This window comes from Melospiza melodia, chromosome 5, assembly GCF_035770615.1.
Source record: "Melospiza melodia melodia isolate bMelMel2 chromosome 5, bMelMel2.pri, whole genome shotgun sequence".
Taxonomy (NCBI): Eukaryota; Metazoa; Chordata; class Aves; order Passeriformes; family Passerellidae; genus Melospiza; species Melospiza melodia.
This window is the reverse complement of record NC_086198.1, coordinates 16,140,022-16,160,642: the sequence shown is the minus strand read 5'-3', so window position 1 is coordinate 16,160,642 and position 20,621 is coordinate 16,140,022. Positions and strand designations below refer to the sequence as shown.

At 38.3% G+C, this 20,621-nt stretch overlaps 1 protein-coding gene across 2 annotated transcripts in view; it reads left to right on the top strand.

Moving 5' to 3' along the window:
- The window catches only part of PPP3CA (protein phosphatase 3 catalytic subunit alpha), a 171,207-nt gene that overhangs the window by 65,472 nt on the left and 85,114 nt on the right, over nt 1–20,621 (top strand). For both annotated transcript variants that reach the window (XM_063156411.1, XM_063156412.1), the window contains exon 2: nt 5,535–5,735. In XM_063156411.1, coding sequence (XP_063012481.1) covers nt 5,535–5,735 — 201 coding nt within the window. The remainder of the gene's footprint in view (nt 1–5,534; nt 5,736–20,621) is intronic.

The window sequence follows — 20,621 nt, the reverse complement described above, 5'->3', positions numbered from 1 at the left end:
CTTTTACAAACACTGTCCTATCACAGCTTTTGTCCAAAGTTAGGCACCTTCTGTGAGGCAATTCTCTCTTTGCTGTTTTGTTCCCCAGTTATGACTGAAGTGTCGGAATATATTAAAAATATTCATTGGAACTGGTGTATTTGATGAAGCCTCTTATGTTACGTTTTAAAATTTTTATAGTTTGAGCTTTTGTTCATCAAAAAATAATGCTAGCATGGCTCATCTCAGTCTTGTGAGAAGCGGTTTCCTTGCCAACCTGTAGTACCTTCTGTTTTTTCTAGGCCACAGGTGTTACTGCCTCATGTCAAATGGCCTGTTTTCTGTGTTGTCAGCTGAAATATCTGTGAAAGGAACTCCTCTCTCTTTTCTCTAAATTTGGTGTATGTGGGCTTTGTTGAGGTGTGACTCTCTTGTCTGCTCCCAATTCGGTTCACATACAGGTGCTGTTACTCAAAGGTGTCTTCATGTAACATTCTTTTTGATGGACTCTTTCTTTCTTTTTGCAGTATTGACTGGCTAGCCCAGGGAAAACCTCAGCTTTCTGTGAAGCAAAGTGTCTTGCTCATGAGTAATGTTAATTTAGTTATGTCTTTTAGCAAATACGGTTGTGAGCTCTTCTGATTACACTGCAAGAACTTGTTGGCAATGAAGAAAAATTCATGCTAAATTTCTATAGGAATCCTCATAGCTGCTTCTTATTTTATACTGTAGATTTATTTTCCAGATTCTAATTTCCAACACTTTCACCATCTGGTGAGCAGATTTAGTAAAAACAGTCCTCAAATACGTCATGTCTTAAAATAGCAGGTGAAAGCTTGATCTTTTAGAGAGAGATTGCCAATTTCAGTGCCTACTCTAATGACAGTAGCTAATGTAAAATGAAACCTTATAGTTTTTGTTAGGAAACATCAGAACATGTGTTCCACTTTTAGCTCCACTGAGATGATTTTGGTTTGCCTCTTTTGCTGTCATATAAATAGCTGGATTTTTTTTTTAATCAGGTGTAGACATATTTCCCTGCCAAGTACACAAAAAACTAATAAGAACTTGCATATGGTATGAATGCTATAGTACAAAATTTTATATTGAAAAGAAATTTTGTCTTCGGAATAATTCAACTTTCTGTATGCTACTCCTAAAAAATACCTGCTAAGGAAGTAATATGCAGGTTAACAAAGAGATCACAGTGATTCAGTGTATTGGAATCATTGAATCTGTCTCTAGAAAACTTGTGTATGGAGATGAAAGCATTATCCATGTGGTGCCTGAGGAAATCTATTGAGGGGGGACGTTTGTCACATGAGAATTCCATGTCTTGCATGGCTGAGCATCTTAGGCAGTTCCCTTTGCTTTTTCCACTGCTTTGGCGAGCCCTGCACTGCCTGGGGGTTTCACTCTGTTCCCCTTTAGCAGCTGTGGATGATGGTGACTCATCTTCTTGTTTCAGTCTGTCACCTGAATTAAGTAGAGTTCTTGAAAAAAAAAAGTTATCGTTCCTTCCCCTTAGGTTCATAGAAACCATGTAAACCAGAAGTTCATAGGCAACTGTACAGGAATTAGGTGATGTTAAATTCATGTCTTTAGGCTGAAAAGTTGATCTTCGGCTGTGTCTTTGTGTTGCTGCATAGGTTTTGTCAGACCCAATATGGTGCAGAAATGCAGAACTCCGATTAAATAGTAAAAACTCCAGCACGGGTGTTATTGGTCAGCAGTAATGCTCTGAGTTATGCTATATGTTCAAACACATTATAAAATTGGTTAAATTTTCAAAGTCAGATTGCAAAACCTGTTAGTTAATTATTAAAAATGTTCCTGTCTTTAAAAAAATAGAGTTTTGTTGGCATTTTGGAGATGATTTTATCATAGTTTTAGGAAAATTTTGTGCATACTGAGTCTGAAGGCTATGAAGAAGTAGATGTAAAAAACCCAAAGCTGCAGAGTGACCTTTTAATTTATTTGCACCTGTGGCATAGTGTCAGTGTGTTTAACTCGTGCTCTATGCATGGCTGTAGTGCAAATGCTTCTCAAAATGGGAAATTGCAAATTGCTGTCAGACAAATGCAGTGCGTTGGGTTATTGAGATGATAGCAGATGTTATTGGTGTGTTTTCCTTACAAGTAACAAAGCAAGCATATATGTGTCATAAAAGTGCTATAGTTATGGTCAGCCATGCAGCATAAGTTGCATAAAATTATAGGACAAGTATTACAGGGGGAGATAATTTGGAAACTTGAATGTTGATGAAAGAGAGTTGTTCTTATGGGCAGCCTCCTCTGAGAGTATTAATTTAGTGTACAGCTTCATTTTAAAATGAATAATATATAAACAAAATAATGCTTGCTTTGCCACATGCTTGTATTTTATTTATGCGAGCACACATGGTCCACTCTAATTAAGCAGAGCTCTTTATGGTTTATTTATTTGTTCCAGAGAGGCTGCTTAATATTTGAGAGAAACAGTAATGATGTCTGACCTTTGCAGTGGCTGTGTTAGCGATGAGATGGATTTTGCAGGAGCCTGCAAGAACAGCAAAAGAACAGGTTGATCTTTTCCTCCATTTGCTGGAACATGCTCAAGAGACCTGAAAGCACAAGTGGAAAATCCCCATTATTAAATGGTTAAAGAGAATTTTCTTGTGCTTTGGGATCTCAAGAGACTGTTACTGACAGGCTGAGGTCAAGGATTTTAAACTTTGTTTCTTTGCATTTGGTTGTGGTCCATGTTTTATGACCAAACCACCAGGGTAGTGTTTTGCTTAGCCAATAGTTGTTTGTTTTTTGTGCCAGTATAAAGAAAGTAATGTAAATGAGATGGACACCAGTCCAGGTTTTAAGTTTTATAGCATATGATTAGGCATGCATGAGTCTTGTGTAGCGAGATTTGTCTCTGAACTTCTAAAATTATGTCTTATATGTAGATGCACATTTTATTGCCTCTCCCTTTTTATGGCCTTTGCTTAATACAGGTTCCTGCCTGTTTTTACAAAAACATCCCCTGGGCCTGTGCTGTGGCGAGGAGCTCAATACTGGCAGCTCAGTACTCCACTCCTTCCTCTTCCTGCCTTTCCCTGGTGGCCTCCTTTCCCAGTTCTGTGTTCTTCCTCATTGTGTATTGTGTGCACAGTTGGTGTCTGATGAAATTCTAGGGTTTATTTCTGATAAGAGTCAAATTTATTGCATTCATTATTTACTTATATATACTAATACGATAGGTTTAAAAAAGCAGAAAAAGAAACAAAAGAATGGAGAAACAGATAGATAGCTGTGTATTCATATGGTAACATTGCTCTCTATAAAGCAATGGAAGTTAAATGTTTGTTGTATTTATAAAAGGATTTTGGTTCATACCGCCATTTGTGGGTGTTATTAGTAAAAATGATGTTTAACTGACTTCTGCACGAGTGTGACCATTTCTTACTTTGTTCTTCTGTGGAAGCTCTGTGTATGTTGTACATTCAAAGTTAATAATTCAAAGTTAATATTCTCATAATAGAAGATGCAATTTGTGGTCTATTCAGTCACTCATGTTTTTGCTAATTAATCATGAATCATCTGCTTTTGGAAGAGTATCTTTTTTCTTTAATTAGGTATGGGTACATCTTTGTTAGAGCTCTGCCGGCAGAACTCTTACAGTCCTGCAGCGTGTGTCATTTTTTTCTATATTAGTAGGTTTTATGTCATAGCTTCTGTTTGCTATTGTCATTGCATCTGTGTTTTGCTCTGCCTTTATGAATGTAAAAATCTCCTTTCAGCATACAAGCATATACGGTAGTTACCTGAAAGCACTGGCGCACTGCATAGGTTTGTGCATTGTCATGCCTTTGAGGAGGAGCAGTGGCCGCTGTCTTGCTAAGGAATGCAAGCTAATGGCATGTGCTTCTTCCAGCCATAGTGATTGCAGATATGTACCAACTTTTCCCCTTCCTCCTTTCTCCATGCTGGAAATGCAGGATCATTAGGACTACGTAGTCTTCCAGGGTTTTGTTTTTGTAAAAGGTGGATCGAGGCTTGGAGAACTACTGAGCTATCACTCACCTTCTGGTTTTAGAAAAGATATTATTTTTCTGTGTTGTATAATAAATTGTTTATTTCATAAATTTTCACCTTCCCCCCCCCCCCCCTTTCCCCATGTTTAAATCTGAGAGCAGTCAGGCTTCAGTGTATTTCAGACACCCACATTCATAAGTCCCCTCCAGACTATTTCAGTGAATGAACTGCTGAAGCAACAATAAGGAATGAAAACAAGATTGAGGTGGGGGGAAAGGCATTTTCTGAAGCTGTCTTTGTCAAAAATATGAGTGGAAAATAACTGTAAAGTGATTTTTTTTTTATTTTCTGCTCTGTTACTTTTGGTAGTGTAAGAGAAGAGTGTTGAGTTTGAACTTTAAATAGTGAGTGAGAGTTAGGGTTTTTTGCAGTCCGCTGCTGGTGCAATTAGAGGAAAACTGAAGCTCATGGATATATGGATCTGCTGTGTTAGGGTCTCATGTCTTGGGTGGGGTGAGGCTGCCAGTAAGACATTCCACAGGGGACAAGACCCTTTGGCAGGGACAGGTTTGCACTGCAGATGTGACCAGCTGAAACCAGCCCTGTGGCCACCTCCTGTCCCTGCTTGGAGCTCTGGAACAACCTGACCTTCTTGCATCTGTGGCAGGGATCAGGATAATTACCCTGTGGCTGGTGAGGCAGGTGCTGCCTAATGCCACTCCAACTGAACTGCGAGGGAAAGGGGGTTAAGCTGGGATCATGTTCCAGCCTCATCCTGGCAACTGACAGCATCACCTCTGAGCCTTCTTGCTCCAGCTGGCCCCAGGAGAGCAGGAACATACAAGTTTATTCTTCTGACCTTACTTGGGGACAGTATGCAGGTTGCAGCCATGTTGCCAGGACAAGCTTTCTATTTGTCCATTTATTTCCATCTTCGGTCTGATGCATCCTCTGCCCTGTCCGTGCTGGAATGGTCTCTTCAGCACTGATGGGTTTCAGATCTATCTTGTGCAGCAAGCTATTACTTATACAGGGAAAACATCTTACATCCCTCTACCCAAAGTCATTAGAGAGAGCTCTGTCTTAGTTTTGGAATTTTAATTAAAGTTTATCTATGCGTGTCCATGCACAGATATTAAATATTGCACTTGTTTATGCATTTTATGCCGTTAATGAAAGGGATAGCAATGTTCTGTATTTCTACCAGAGCAGTTTAAACTCTGTTCCCTCCTTTCCCTAGTATTCCCATGCCTTTTGGGGAATTTACTTGAATGTATCTACCTGTAATTATGGCCTAAATATACTCCTCTCAATTTTTTTATAAGCATGAATTATTTCTTGCATGTGTTAAGAATATATCTTGTAGAATACATGCACTTTAATGGTATCTTTGGGAGTCTATGTACAATTTGAACCACAAATTGTAAGAGGGAGTAGAAAATCTTTGGTAGCATTGTTCTGCAGCAGAAATGTGTTTTGAAATGTGTCAGTAATAGAAGCTTTTCTGTAAAGAATGACCATATATTTTTTGTCTTTTTTTTCATGTAGCTGTCCCATTTCCTCCAAGTCACCGTCTCACAGCTAAGGAAGTGTTTGATAATGATGGGAAACCTCGTGTGGATATCTTAAAGGCACACCTTATGAAAGAAGGGAGACTGGAAGAGAGCGTGGCTTTGAGAATAATAACAGAGGGAGCTTCGATTCTCCGCCAGGAAAAGAATTTGCTGGACATAGATGCACCTGTCACAGGTTAGTGTGGAGTTATGGTGATGGAGAGGAATGGTTGCTGGCTGGGACATGTTTGGTGATGCGTTAGTGTGTGTGGCTTCCTAAGGCACTGAAAGGCAGCTTGAAAATCAGTTGTTCTCTCCCATACTTGATCCACTCTTTGTCTGCTACCACTGGATAATGGAGGCCATCAAGCAGCTTGTAATTTAAAGGGAAGGATTACATCTGCTGAGACCTGTTTCTAAGGCAGGCCACAGTTTTAGTCTTTAGGAGAAAATTACAACTACATTCTGAAACATGACAAATTACCTGGCCTTTTGCACCAGGTATTAATTCTGTAATTGTATAGATGTTATTTATCATAGTAGGACTGTTCAGACAGCATTGGGCTCTGGATGTCATGAAGTTCAACTAGGCCAAGTGTAACAACCTGCACATGGCTTAGGACAATCCCAAGCACCAATATAGGCTGGGCAGAAAATGGACGGAGAGCAGAGGTGATGAGAAAGACTTAGAAATGTTGGTGGATGAGCAATTCAGCATGTCTTGGCAATGTGCACTTGCAGCCCAGAAAGCCCGCTGTGGTCAGGGCTGCATCAAAAGCAGCATGGGCAGCAGAGCAAGGGAGAGGGGATTCTCTTCCAGTCCCTCTGCACTGATGAGGAGACTCCACCTGGACTGCTGCATCCAGTCTGGGGCTCCTGACATAAGGAGCCCATGAACCTGTTAGCGCAAGTCTAGAGGAGGTCCACAAAGATGCTTAGGGTCCTGGAGCACTTCTCCTCTGCAGAGAGGCTGAGAGGTCTGGGACTCTTCAGCCTGGAGAAGAAAAGGCCTCAGTGAGACAGTTTACCTTCCAGTACCTGAAGGGGGCCTACAGAAAAGAGGGAATTCTTATAAAAGCACATAGTGACAAGGCAAGGGGGAATGTCCTCAAACTGATAGATGGTGGGTTTAGATGAGATATTAGCAAGAAATTATTTACTATGAGGGTGGTGAGGCACAGGCCCAGAGAAGTTATGGATGCTCCATCCCTGGAAGTGTTCAAGACCAGGCTGGATGGGGCTTTGAGCAACGTGGTCCAAGTGGGACTTGCCCAGCCCATGATGGAGGGGTTGAAACTGGATGATATTTAAGGTCTTTTCCAACCCAAACTATTCTGTGATTCTGTGAGGGAATTATGGTGTCAAATTCAGTGGAAATTTTAATTAGATGTTAAGGAAAATAAGAAGTGCAGAAAAAAAATTAGCAGTTTGTGTTGCCTGGGGGATTAATGAATTGTGCCGGTTGCAGAGCCCATCCTGCCCTTGACTATCAAACACTACCACCCACTCATTAATCCTCAGGAAATGCCTTATTTTTGAATTTCCTTCTTTAATTGTCTCCTGCCTCTGCCTGCATTCTGAATGCATGAATGCATTTGCTTGCTCTAATGGTGTCCTCCCGTATTTTGTTGTTGCTACTAGATATGAATGCATTTTTGACTACTAATTGATCTGTGGCATAGAAAGTTAGCTGGGGGGAAAAAGGTATCTAATTCCAGCCAGTTTAAACTGTGAAGCTGAAGCGTAAAACCTGGTTTAAGAAGTCAGGTGCTTTCATCACTTTTGCTTCTCAAGTGCCCTGATAAAAGTACAAGAAATAGTGATTTACTGCAGCGGAAGGGTTACCAGTTTTTATTGGCAGTACTGGTAGCAGTCACCAAAAACTACATAGAAATAATAAACCCTTCATTATCAGGATGCCTTCTCTGAAGCTGAATGTAGTGTCTGGACTAGAATGATGCACAGTTTATTAAAGCTTGTAATTTTAAAAATGACATCCAACTAGAGGATTGTAGCTTGACCTGGAGAGATAGTGTGTATCATTTTTTATGTAATAATTAGCTTGTCATGCTGCTGTACAGTTCTGATGGAGAAGATGTCAATCATGTTGCAGCTCACGGATGAATAAAGAAAACAGAATGAATAAAAGGATCCTTAGTTGACTGAAAATAAAGTTCTGCAGATATATTTTTTTTTTGACACTTCAGGATAAATCAAAGAAGTTGTAGAGGTGCAGTACCCTTGTTTGTAACTGAGTGTCAGACACACAGAAAATTCTATCTTTGTATGGTTTTTTTTTGGGGGGGTGTCATTTCTACTTCTTTTTTTTTTAATCCGTTGAGAGATGTAGACTATAGGAGGGCAGCTGTGGTGTGTTGTGTCCCAGCTGATCTCCATAAGCCTGTGTTTAATGTTCTCTCCCTCTCTCTTTAATTTTTCTCTTCAAATTTTTTCTTAAATGCATTTGAAGGTGTTGGAATTGTTCTGAATTATATTTGGGGATTAATCTTCTGAAGTTTACCCCATTGTATAACACTGGTATAATATAAGTCTTTGATTCTTTTTTCAGTTAAGCCTACACCTTGCTTTGTTCCTGCCTTTGAAATTATTCTCATGCAGTGATTGTGATACTGCAGTATTCTTCAGGGTAGCTGGCAGCTACTTTCTTTTAAGCCAGCATAGGAAAGCTGGGCTCCTGATGTGTGTTAGCAGGGTAGCTGAGAAAGTGCTAATCTTCTGTATGAACAAGCATGAAAGCTGTAGTTATGAAAGTGATCATCAAAAGAAGGAAGAACTTAAATTGTGAGGGGGAGGTTGAGAAAGCTTGTGAGGCATGGTTGTTGTGGGCCTGACAATTTTCTTTGTATGAGTAGTATGACAGCAGGTGACTGGATAAAGAGAATATCAATTGTCTGATGATGTAGTGGAAGTGCCAGGTATGCAGGCAGTCAGGAAATAGCTATGCAGTAGAGGAAAGTTTTTTCAAACATTGGGAAGAACAAACAAAACCACTGATAGAGTGGATAAGAAAATAGATTTTAGGATTCAATACAAGAGAAGCAATCTTTTTGAAGAATGACAGTCATAAACCACTAATAAACCCCTCTAATATGGGATTCTTTGTGGGAGAGGCATTCATCTTTTAGAAATATATTCCTGTCACTGGCTTATAAGATGGTGATCATCAAAAAGAAGAAAAACAGAAGAGCGTAACTGTAGAAGCAATAGCATTGTGGATTATTAGAGTGATATACTTGGTAAGTGTTAGAGAATATGAAAAGTTCTTTCTTAAAGCCTTGTGCAACCATCCAGTCATTTGAAATTTCACTTCTTTTTTTATTTTAAGGGGTGGTAAAGTTGTCCTCAGAAGAAGTATCAGAGTTCTGTTTATAAGTCATGTGCAATGAAGTGGGTACATACAAGGCTTGAATTTGAGCAAGAAAATGATAATTGGGTGTGAGTCATGCAAAGAGCCTGAATGTGACATGCACAATCAATTATTTTGCATTTGTGTATAAAACTTACTTTGTATCTGTGGTTAGCTGGAGCTATCAATGTGATTGCTATTTGAGTTAATACATTTTATCTTCAAATTTGGCAAGGTTATAAGCCTTTTGAACTGATGAACCCATTTGTGAGTGTAGCTCAAATTGCCATTGTTTGCTCCACACATGCACTACAGGTCTGGCTCACAGACATGGAGAGCTGTTCCTGCAGTTGCACTGGGCTCCTGCTCACTGGTAGGAATATGAACTGAAGTGATGAGGCAATGTTGTCTTGACTGACTTCATCAGCAACCTCTTCACTTGGAGAAATGCAGACTTCATTTGAAGCTTGTGTGTTTAATGAGGTTGATCTACCACTAGACTACAGGTGTTCAGTGGACAGATGGCTTTATGGCAGCCTTAGGATTTCCAGTCCTGTATTATGTTCATAACAGTATAATGACACATGGGGAAATTGGCTCATTTTTAGTGTTTGTTGTTTGTTTTTTTCTAGAAGGCTAAGGAAGTATATCTCTGAATCACTCTGATGGCAATATTTACTGAAATCACACTCCAAAGTACACTTGGGAATGCCAGATTTATGATTGACTAGGTAGCCTCATTACAGAGGTTCATTACTATACAGAGTGATTTTGAGCAAGTGATATATACTGCCCTTTCTTTGCATGTTGACTGACTGCATGGTTTTATGGGCTCTCCCAAATCTAAAATATGCTGCTTGGCTACTGAACATTCTTAATTGCATACCAAGAATGTGTCCCTTTGACTGCATGGGTGACTTTCTCTTTGTGCTTTAATGTGTACCTCCTTAAATGACATACAGGATAGACCTAGAACTGTAAAATGATATGTTTATCTAATATCTATCATTGCACATCTTTGCTGGTACTTTTTAGATTATTTTCCTTGAGGATATTGTTATATTAACAGATAGTGAATGAAAATAGCATGATACCTTTTGCACATATGACTGCACAAATGAATAAGCTTGTAAGATATGTATTGGTGCTTTAAGATAAGTCTTTTTTCCCTGATATCTATTTTTAAAGTAATTAATGTGTGCTCTTTTTTCTTGTCACACTTTATATAGCTCATTTTTGTGCTCACTCCAGTCTTTTTAGCTAGTTCTGCCTGTCAGTACTGATGAGAGTATCCTCCAGTAAACTAAGAACACTAAAACCAAAGTCATATACATCTTCATAAAACTATACTTTTTAGTATGTGTACTGAAATGTAATGCATGAATATTACTGAGGCAGCTGTCTGTGTACAGATGTTCTCAACTCAGTTTGTGTGGCTGCCCCACCAGCAGTGTCCATGACAGTAGTTTCTGGCTTGGTGGCTGTTGCCAGGCTATGCACAGGGCCCAGCATCTGTTATTCCTTCAATTAAAAAAAAAGGGAAAATAGATATACTTCCATTCTAAACATGCTTCATTGAGGAAGTCCTGATTCTGTTAGCCTGTGTGCAAAGCTTTCTGAACTGCCAGGTGCATGCAGTTTGGTAGATGGAGAGAGGAGAGCATCAGGGAAGACAGAATAAAAGCTTATTCTTGTAGTGTAGAAAGCGTCTTATTCTCTGCAGAACTCCTTGGCCATATTTTCCTCTCCTAGTCGTGTTTTTTGCAGCTCCAATGTTTATGGTTGTGGTAAGTGCAAGGAAACCACTGCTGTTTGCAGAGTCTTTGCATCACATAATGTGAGGTAAGGTGTTTGTATCCTGTAGGTTTGGAAGTATTAACCTTGTGCACACTAAGAGGAAATACACTCACTTGCACTATTATTGCAGTGTCTTTGGGTGGAAAATTCCATTGGCTTGGTTGATGCCACAGCATTATGGAAATCCATCTTAAATACTTGAATTGCTTGTAATGTTTGTGTCTTCGGGAGCACCCAGAGTTTTTGCAATTCAAACTCTAAATTGATGAGAGGATAAAGGTTGTAGGCTCGTATGGACAAGCCTGTGTGGGAACAGCTGTGACAACTTGGGTGACCTTTGGAAACTTTTGTACGTTACAGGTCCATAAAAGCTAGAGGGAAAGCCCTTTCCTACTAGCATGTTCCTTTATGATCTGTGAGGCTTCCAAATATTCTCTGGGTACATTAGTCCATGGAATGGTAGGGTGTTCTGTCCCTGAATTTTTCTTTATGTACCACATATATTTTTCCTTTGCCCAGTTTCTCTCATTTGGTAGCATGAAATAACATTAGTAGGTTGCTAGTGCTGTGCAGGCTAAAATTTTGTAAACAGCAAGAATTTCTAGCTAAAGTGATCAATGTTAAGATGAGTTAATAAAAATATTTACTCCCACATTATAGTAAAAGAGAATATAATTTAAAATTACATTGAATTTAGTATGCATGTGAATGATCTGATCCAGTCTGAGAGTCAAATTAAAGCAGTTCTTTCTAACTTTTACCTTTGAAGCAGTTTAAGATAAAATTTCAGCATGGAAAATAAGCAAGGTTGCTTATTAGAGACCTACAAATGTTGTTAGATCAATCCATATTTGCACAGCAGAGTTTGTTTGAAATTAACAGTTCTGTAAAAGTAATTGTAGCTAAAATTTATTTCATACTTAGGCTTAAATCCTATGTGCTGTGATCGCTGTTGAAGAAATTATAGCATTCCTAGAATATGTATAACTAAAATTTTTACACATGTGCCATGAAAAAAAATCGCGTACGTGATCAAATTGTCAAGTGTTATAATGCTGGTGTCTTCAGACACACAAGTCTTCAATCTTAATTGCTGGTTTGAAGCCTGGATACCTGCAACTTTTGAGGATAAAAATTGGACTTTTCCCTTCTTTGCCATAGGACATTCAGTATAGTTACCTTGAAAAAGCATCTTTTTTTTTGTTTGTGGCACTAGGAGCGAGCGTGTGATGGGTCCACCCTCAGAACAGGATGCTGGTTACAGTACAGCTCTTTTTGCTTTATCTTGGAGATACATGAGAACTGCAAATGCTCCTGGTATGACTGTATCAGTTTGAGTTGCTGTTTTAGCAGTAACACCTGAGACCTGGACACATTTCTGCAAATTAGTCTCACTCTCAGATTTAGTAGCCTGCAGTTAATTCTCCTGCATCATGAGAAAGTTAACTTTGTCTGGAGTGAGGTAATGTCTGAAGTGAACTGTTACTTGTTTCTTTCTTAATATCCATTCACAATCTCATTTGCATAGATGAGATTTCAGCAGAACAGGTTGGAACTGGGAAGTGGAGGAAAGGGAAAGTATTAATAGCACCCCCTATTCTTGTATCTGTCTTGAAAACCAATGGTAGTCCAGTCGTTTTTACTATGTAAAAGCAGATAGAAGAAAGCAGAAGCAGCAAGAAGAAAGCAGATATGCTTTCTCAAATTAATTAGACTTTATGAAGAAATGTTTGACATAATTTTTAAAGTGTGTTAGATATCCTCTTTTCTCAATGTAGCATAAACACAGTTTGCTGTTGCACAATTATTTTCCATTACGTTATCACTGTTGAATGTCATTAAACTACAGAAAACCTGCATTTAAACTTATGTTTAAAGTAATTTACCATTTAAGCATACTGTTGAACAGCTAAAGTGATCTTGATTGGATCCTTTATTTGGGTTGCTGATTAAAACTGACACTACTCCAGCTATTTTGCATGTTTTATTGAGAACTCATAATGCATCAGATCACTTGTGGCTTAAAATCTGATTCTTCTGTAAGAAGGTGAAGATGTAAGGCTGTATATAATCAGATTTTTTTTTTAATCTGGTCCTTCCCTAAGTGCTTCTGTTGGTTCCAGATATAGATTGAAATATGTGTGCCTGCATCCCTGGTAGAACAAAGCAATTGTGTCTTGTAACTTAATTGAGCTGCTTCAGCCATTAGCATCTGACATTTTGGCAGAGCTGATGTTTTCTAGTAGCAGCTGCTTAAATCTATCATTATTGCCAACACAGTGGGTACTACTGATGATATATTCTTTACAACTACCTCAGTTGTTCTTATAAATGATCTATCTGTGGTTCACTTTATTTGGTGCAAAAACTGTAGTCAAAAAAGCCAAACTGAATTTGTGGAATCTGAGATTTCCTTCAGATATGGAGCTTAATTTGATGCTGTGAAATGGAAGATCAAATATATTTTGGGCTTCAAGTCAGCACAGAAATTGCATTGATTAAAAAAATAACCACCAGCAAAAATACAAAAACAACTGCTTGCAAACACCTAAGCCTTCAGGACTTTGTTCTTGCCATCTTTTATTTAGCAAGTGGGTGGTTCATCATGTAAATACTGACAGCACAGTATAGCACATTAGCATTTCTTCTAGGACTATTCCAAGCAGACAGAGTACATCATAGCAGTGCTGTTTATTATAGCTTCTCAAATATGTATCTGAAACTTGTAAATCAGAGTTTTTACTTGCTTTGCAATTTTGTAGTCAGTGGCACAGCTTGAGTTAGACCTGGGTCTTTGACACTTGAGTTCTTTGACACTTTTTTGAAAATGACCATGATGTTTGTACTGTGTAATGCTCATTAAGAAGAGTGAACCTTTGTTCTTGCCTTTTGTGTTCTCTTAGCTTTGCCCAGTTACTCCTCCTTTTGATTTTCACCTTGGTTAATTTAACTGAATCTTAGGTCGTAGTCTCTATTAGTAAGGGATGTGGGAATGCAGTGGGATCACTGCTGAAATCACAGCCACCCATGTTCCTCCTTCCATCCATTTTGGATGGAGGAGCTACTGAAATGAGTAAGAACTAGAATGAGGCGGAGGGAAATTCCAGCCTATGTTTGCCTTCTCCCTTGGAAACTAAAAAATCTACCAGTCACAGATGAAGAAAACAGAGTTCCCCATTTTGTTTGAATGTGAAATAATTATGGAGTCATGATTTATATGTGTGTGAGGCTGAAAGGGGGATTGATTTGGTCTTAATCACACTGTACCTGCAACAGCTGTAGAGTGGCTGCAGTACAGAAATCAAGAAAAGGAGTCAGAGGGGTGTGAGGGGGTGGGCTAATAGCAAGTAAGAGCAAACAGCATTTTGTGTCAGCTGATTGTTGCCATTGGAGGTACCATCATGTTAATCTGATTTGGGAGCTGCTGTGCAGAGGTGTGCCTCTGTTGTTCAGAGTCTGATTGTGCGTGTGGAGCTAACATCAGCTGTCTCTTGCCTTCATCTCTGCCCTATTTTTGTGTGTCTAACCTTTCACCAAAACCTGCTGAGAAGTACTAACAAGTGCAAAGGAGATAACTAATAGGTTCCTTGTTAAAGAGATACTATAAACATACCTGTCATCACTTAGAGCATTAATCAGAGAGCATTAGAAGTTGGAAATCATACTTATAGAAGGACATTATTCTGAGCTGGGTGATTCTTCTATTTCTTCCTGCCTTTACATGCTTTTGCATTAGCATTTTAATTATTCTAAGAAATACTACCAGAGCTGAGACAGATGCTTTCTTTATTTGGTTTTCTGCATTTATCTGGAGAAAACTTTTATAGAATAATTTCCAGGTGTATATAATATCATGTGAAGATACTGCCTTTTTAAATGAAAAAGAAAGCTGCTATAGTTCAAAATATTTAAATTCATTTTTTTTTTAATAGTATCTTAAGCTGTTTTTTACAGCCTAAAAAAAAATCCATGATCTCCAAATAAATGTATCAGTTAGGAAGATCAGTTTTGCTGAACATCTTTTCAATCTGCAGTTGATTTCAGAAAGTCTTGGGAAGTGTCACAGGGGATTCTGGCAATAATGTACAAGATTTGTACTGGTAGCGTGTCAAGCCATAACATTTTCTTTTGACATGGAGGTCATTATGTGCATCTTGTAGGGCATTAAAACTTTAAATGGTGAGTTTCAAATTATTCCTCGGTGTTCTCTCTGCACTGACTGTGTTTGCTCCTGCTTTTCTCTTCTCAGCTTTAGGTATCTAAATCTAGTTGAAATTCATGCATTGGTACCACTTGGGGTGCTAACGTCTTAAAAAAAAATTTCTTAGTGTTTTTGATAAGTGAAGAGGTTCTTACTTCTCATCCACTAAAGAACTTTCAGCATTAATTGAATTTTCAAGAGGAGTCTGTTCTATGACATGTTATCTTTCCCTTTGTGGCATACTGAACTTAGCAGTTGTATTGAACCTTTTGGATTGCTTGGCTTAAGTCAGTGTTGTTCCTTCCTGTGAGATTTTTGTAAATTCAGCTATGTCATCTTTAAAGCAGGCAACCCAAGTGTGAATGGCAGAGGACTAACCTCCAGTTTCAGAGCCTTTGTGAGAGTCAAAACCAGCCATGGTGCTCAGCACAAGGGAAGGTGCTGTGGAGAATCCTTCTTGCTCATTAAGTGTCCCAGCATTACTGCTTTCAGATGGTACTTCTGAGAGTTGCGATGTTGACTTTTTGACAGTCATTCTTACACCTCTTCTCACTCCTAATTTACTTCTGCGACAAAATTTACCTTTAGAAGTGGAAAATACCACAGAAGTATTGCTTCAATCAGAATAGGTTGAATTTAGATATCAAAATTAATGACTTGTGAGAGTTCATTACAGGAGTTTATTCATCTAATAAAAAAAAAAAATCTTCTGAATAACCAAGGAGATAAAATTCAGTGAACTGTGAGATTTATTAAATATTAACCTGTGTTAAGAGCACTTAAATGTATCATTTTTAAAAACCTGAAGAAAACAACACATAACACAGTTTGTTTTTCATGCATGTTCTCCTTTGTATTTGGTGCCCCCTGTACATACAGGTCAAGAGCTTATGTTGGGGACATTGCTGGTGGCCATAGAAATGAATCTTGCGGCTTCAGCTGTTGACAAAGTGGCAGAACACTTTCATTTGCTTTCTGCTTGGCTTGATTCCTGTCACAGCCAATAGTTGGAGTTGTCTAGAGCAATAAATTATGAAAGCTAATGTAGCTTCTTTGTTCCACTTCATTTCCTTTGGTTCTCATCAGACTTTAGCAGGGGGGAAAAAAAACAGTCTCAGTGCCGGGTACACAGCTGAAGGTGTAGAGAGGAAGACGTAAGAGCTGTTTGTGAGATCAGCCTGCATACATAAATCTAGGTTATATTCTTTCCCCAAACTATCAAAAAAACTTCAGTTGAAAGGGTAAAATTCCTTTGAAGAAAAAATATTTAGATTCTAGACAAATAAGAAAATATTTGTCTCTAAAAGGCAGTTAATTAGCAATGCCTATGACAGGAAATAACCAAAAATTGCACTTGAAAGGAGAAGAGCATAGTAAACATGTTGAGGTAAAACTTGGTTGGTCTCTAAGTACAATAAAGCAAGCATTGTTATAGATTTGGATGTGGTTTGTGTTCTACATTTGTTACTGTAATGATTGATAGCAGCAGATTAAGGATAGGCTTGTAGTCTACTGTTTCATGTAGAATTACTTGGACTTAAGGGTGGTTTTTTGTTTGTCTTGTTTTCATTAAGATATCTGCTAAGGGAAATAGACTTTCTCATTATAACAGAAAAACGGAAATTTCCAAATACATGTAGAGGTTGGTTATGGCCAAAACCACCTCTAAACAGGAAACCAGTATCAAATGTAATAAAATTCTGTGTAAATCAGTAGTCCCTCTTTGAAAATCCAGTGCATTGCCCCTAGATTTTATTGTAAAATTAGAGAGACATCATTAAGGAGATGTGGGGAGAATACATCGGGCATGGTGCAGAATACTGCTCTGGCTCCCCGAATCCTTGTTGTGGGAACAATGTATCCTCAGTAAAATGATGATTTTAGCAATGAAAAAATTACTTTCAGATCAGTGACACCAATCTAGGTCTTCACTAGTGCTTCTGCTTTTTCTAGTCTAGAAGCTTGAGGCTTCAGAATATCAAGGCTCTTATCACACGCAGGAACTCCTCTTGAAGGCATGATCTTAAAATGTAGCTGGTTGAAGATGCCATCTGGTGGCATGTGTTTGGTGTGTCTGGCTGCTTCCTGATGCACCTGCCATCAAGGCTATATATTCTCAATATGCAAGAGAGGAAGAGTAACCACAGTGATAAGGCCAGAACACAGAGGTCTCCAGCTGTTGCTAGGGGAACAGGCTGGAAGATGACCACAGCTGTGGGAGAGCAGATAAGGGTAAGCAATTAAAGCAAGTCAGCCTAGTCAGCCTTTTACTTTGGAGTCTCATTTTCTAAATAAGCATTTGGAAAAAAATTCAGGTTATCTTACTTGGAGTGGCAGTGAAGAATAAACTGGATTTCTGTTGGGTTGAGGCAGCAATGAAATGATGAAGATCTGAAGCCTTTGCTTGCTGCAGATTTTATGGTAGAAGGAAATGTGTTTCAACTGCATAAACAAAGCTTGGGTGTGTGTGGGTGTGTATATCTGTGTTCTAAAACCTCAAGATTTGTATATCCTTTTATCTTTAAGAATATCTGGAATATGAATATCACCTTTCCTAGTTCTTCAGAGAAGCTCTTTAATTTTTTTCTTTGAGGAGAGCTTTTCAGGTCTAAGAGTAATTGAATGGGTAAAGGTTAAAACTTTATAGCAGTAGCAGTTATTCACTGTGCTGTTGAAGCTAAGTTACTCAGTTTAGGTAGTTTAAACAAAATCAAGGCATTAGTCTGCCAAAGACATCTATCTTCTCATAACATTTGAGGGTTCTTTGGCACTTAATTCATCGCATTTTTTCCCTAGGCACCTGTGACCTACTCTCCAGACTGCAGCTTTTTTCAGCATAGGTTTCATTCAGTAATGAAGATAATGCTATTTTTGTGTTGTTCTTCCCACATTAAGCCCTTTTCTTAAAATAATTTAGGTTGACCAGTACCTTTGAAAATCACATTGTGCTGCCTCTTACTCAAAACCAGGGCCAGGTTCAAAGGTAAATCAGAGTAAATTCTGCCGCTTTTCTTAATTAATCCATCTTCTTCTTTCCAACTTACACACATTTGTCCTTTCCTTGTAGCATGATGTTTCTGAGCAGACCTCCTACTAGTCCAACTGTGTTCTGAGGGAGGTTAACTCCTCACAAAGGCTATCATATTCTTCAGGCATCACGACTGTCCCTCATGACTATGCTTCTTACTGTCTGTCCCTGTTTTATCAATTATCCATATTGTCTGTTTTGCTCCAAGAAATCCAGTGACTCATCAGAGCTCAGATGGTTTCATTCTAAGCCTCTGAAACATTTCTTTGATTCTTCATAGAAGGAGAACCATATGCAGCTCCTTTTACCTTTTTGTTCTTTTCTTTTGGTGATTTTGTATTCAAAAAATCTGGCCTTAGAAGAGTAGTTGTCTGAGCACTGAGATGTCTCTTCTCTCAAGACCAAGTCCTTTAATGCTCCATGGGAAAGGCGGTGTTAACATTTAAGCTGTCACCAAAAGCTATTGCTCTGCAATGTGCGACTGATGGTTCTTCCCCATTGCCAGAGTGTACGGAGGAGAGCCTGGTGTTCAGAGGCTGTTCTGTGTGCCAGCAGCTGTTTCATGTGCACCTTCTTGAGTACCTACCCTCTGTCTGCCTTTGCACTCACAGACCATTGCTGATGCAAGCATGACTTTGAAGAAAGAGTAATAATGAAGATGTGTTCAGCTGATGTGTCGCTGTCCCGGCTGAATCTATCTCGGGGATAGATATTATTTAAAATATTTATTCTGTGTCCTCAGGGACACCTAGGCACTCAATCTGTCTTGCAAAAGATCTGACTGGTTCCTTAATTCCAAAAATTTGTGCTGTGGCACAAATCTCGTAAAGCTTTTGGAAGTGAGCTATTTGGCTCAACTCCTGTTAGTATATTGGGATATGGAGGTATAAAAAAAGGACTTCCCCAAAGTATCTTATTCACAGAAAAACATGGACAAAGGCATTTCAGCAGGAAGAGTATGTTTTTAGTTGCAGTAATTGAATTCATATTGACAAGAATTTTGTGTTAAATACAGATGCTAATGGTTAGAATTTTTATTTGGTGCCTGTTCTGTTGCATTTTACATGTTTTCTTGTGAACTAGAAGCATTTTCCAGTAAACAAGTATTTATATCTAGAGTGTGTATTATATGTGATCTCAAAGCACAGTTGTTACAGCTGATAAATGTGTTGGGTGAGTGCTGTATCAGTTATGAGGCTCTGGTGTATTTGCATGCATAGGGGGCATAGTGTAATTAACCACATTAAACTGAATAACACACAGCCTCCCCATTGTTTCTCTTTATGGATGCAATTAGATGCTGAGAGAACTATAGCAGGAAATAGGAACAGTTTCCTCCTGCCACCCCTCAAACAGGTTTTGAGTTCCAATTAAAATAAATTACATTTTCAACCAGAAGAGATTACTGACATGATATTCATGTCATTTATAAACAGGCATGGAAAGCCTGTTGTAGAAGTAAATGTTAGAAAGGAGAAAGAAAAGGAGAATAATTCAGAAAACCTAACCAATAGGAATTAAAAAGCTGATTCTTTGAATTGCTCTGTTAGTTTTCACTGAGAAATCTACCAGAGGTTGAGTAATGGAGCTTGAAAAGCCGCATCACAAAATTTTGGGTCTTAGAGATTTGTGTAGTTAAACTATATGTTATGCTTTGACACTTGGATGAAAGAGCAAAGTTTCATAGTTTTATGTATTTTTTTAAAATAACCTTTATCTTATGAGACTTCTTACAGAAGAAGTAACTTTCTGCCCAAGTTCTTAAAATTTTGATCCATCAGATATTCCCAGTGTGCATTCCTCACTGCTGTGACAACAGAACTTATAAAACAAAGAGAACAAAACTCTTAATTATGATGCAATTAGGTGGAAGCATAAGATTTTTTTTAATCATCATTTTTGCTGAAATCTCCTGTGTTTTATGTCAAAATAAATCATTGTTTGGCTTTAAAAGAATCAGTAAGAAATGAGAAGAAAAACCACATAGTGAAAATCATGTGATAAAGGAAAACCCTGGTCTTTTCAACGATGAAAATGTTGTAAATCTGAGACTATATTTTCATTCTTAATAAACTATGTAAGGGAAACCAGCAGTTCACTTACTCCATGTTGTCTAGTACATGAGCCTTTTATCCTCTCCCTGAAGATAAAAGGATGAGTAAGGTGGTCTAAGAAAGATTATTTGAGAAACGAGGAATTTTTAATTCTCTATTATCATAATACGATTTCAGTGACTTGTAAATCTTTGGATAGACATTATGATAAACGATGGCTGTCTTTTAGCTTAATCATGCAGAAAAGGTTAATACAATCACAGGAAAAAATGCTGTTTCCTCTTCTTTCCTTAATTATTCTGACTGTTTAGGAAGGCTCAAATATCATTGTGAAAAAATAATTAGTATATTAATAACAATGTTTTCCACATGTGGAAAATCTTCATTTCCATGGCTCCTTAATCTGGGTCTCCATGTTACCTGCTGTGTATATTATGTCAATACATTAATCAAACTGAGGGGAATGTGGTGTGGGGAAGGCTCTTGGATCAAGTGTATTTTTAAATATCATGCAGGTGTATATTTTTCAGCAATTTCTTATTCTGCAGATGCAGTCAAGCTGTGCAGGTGTATCTAGTGGAGGAGGATTTTGACAATGCTGATGCTTGATGGTCTTTTCCTGTTGTCCCTCCACA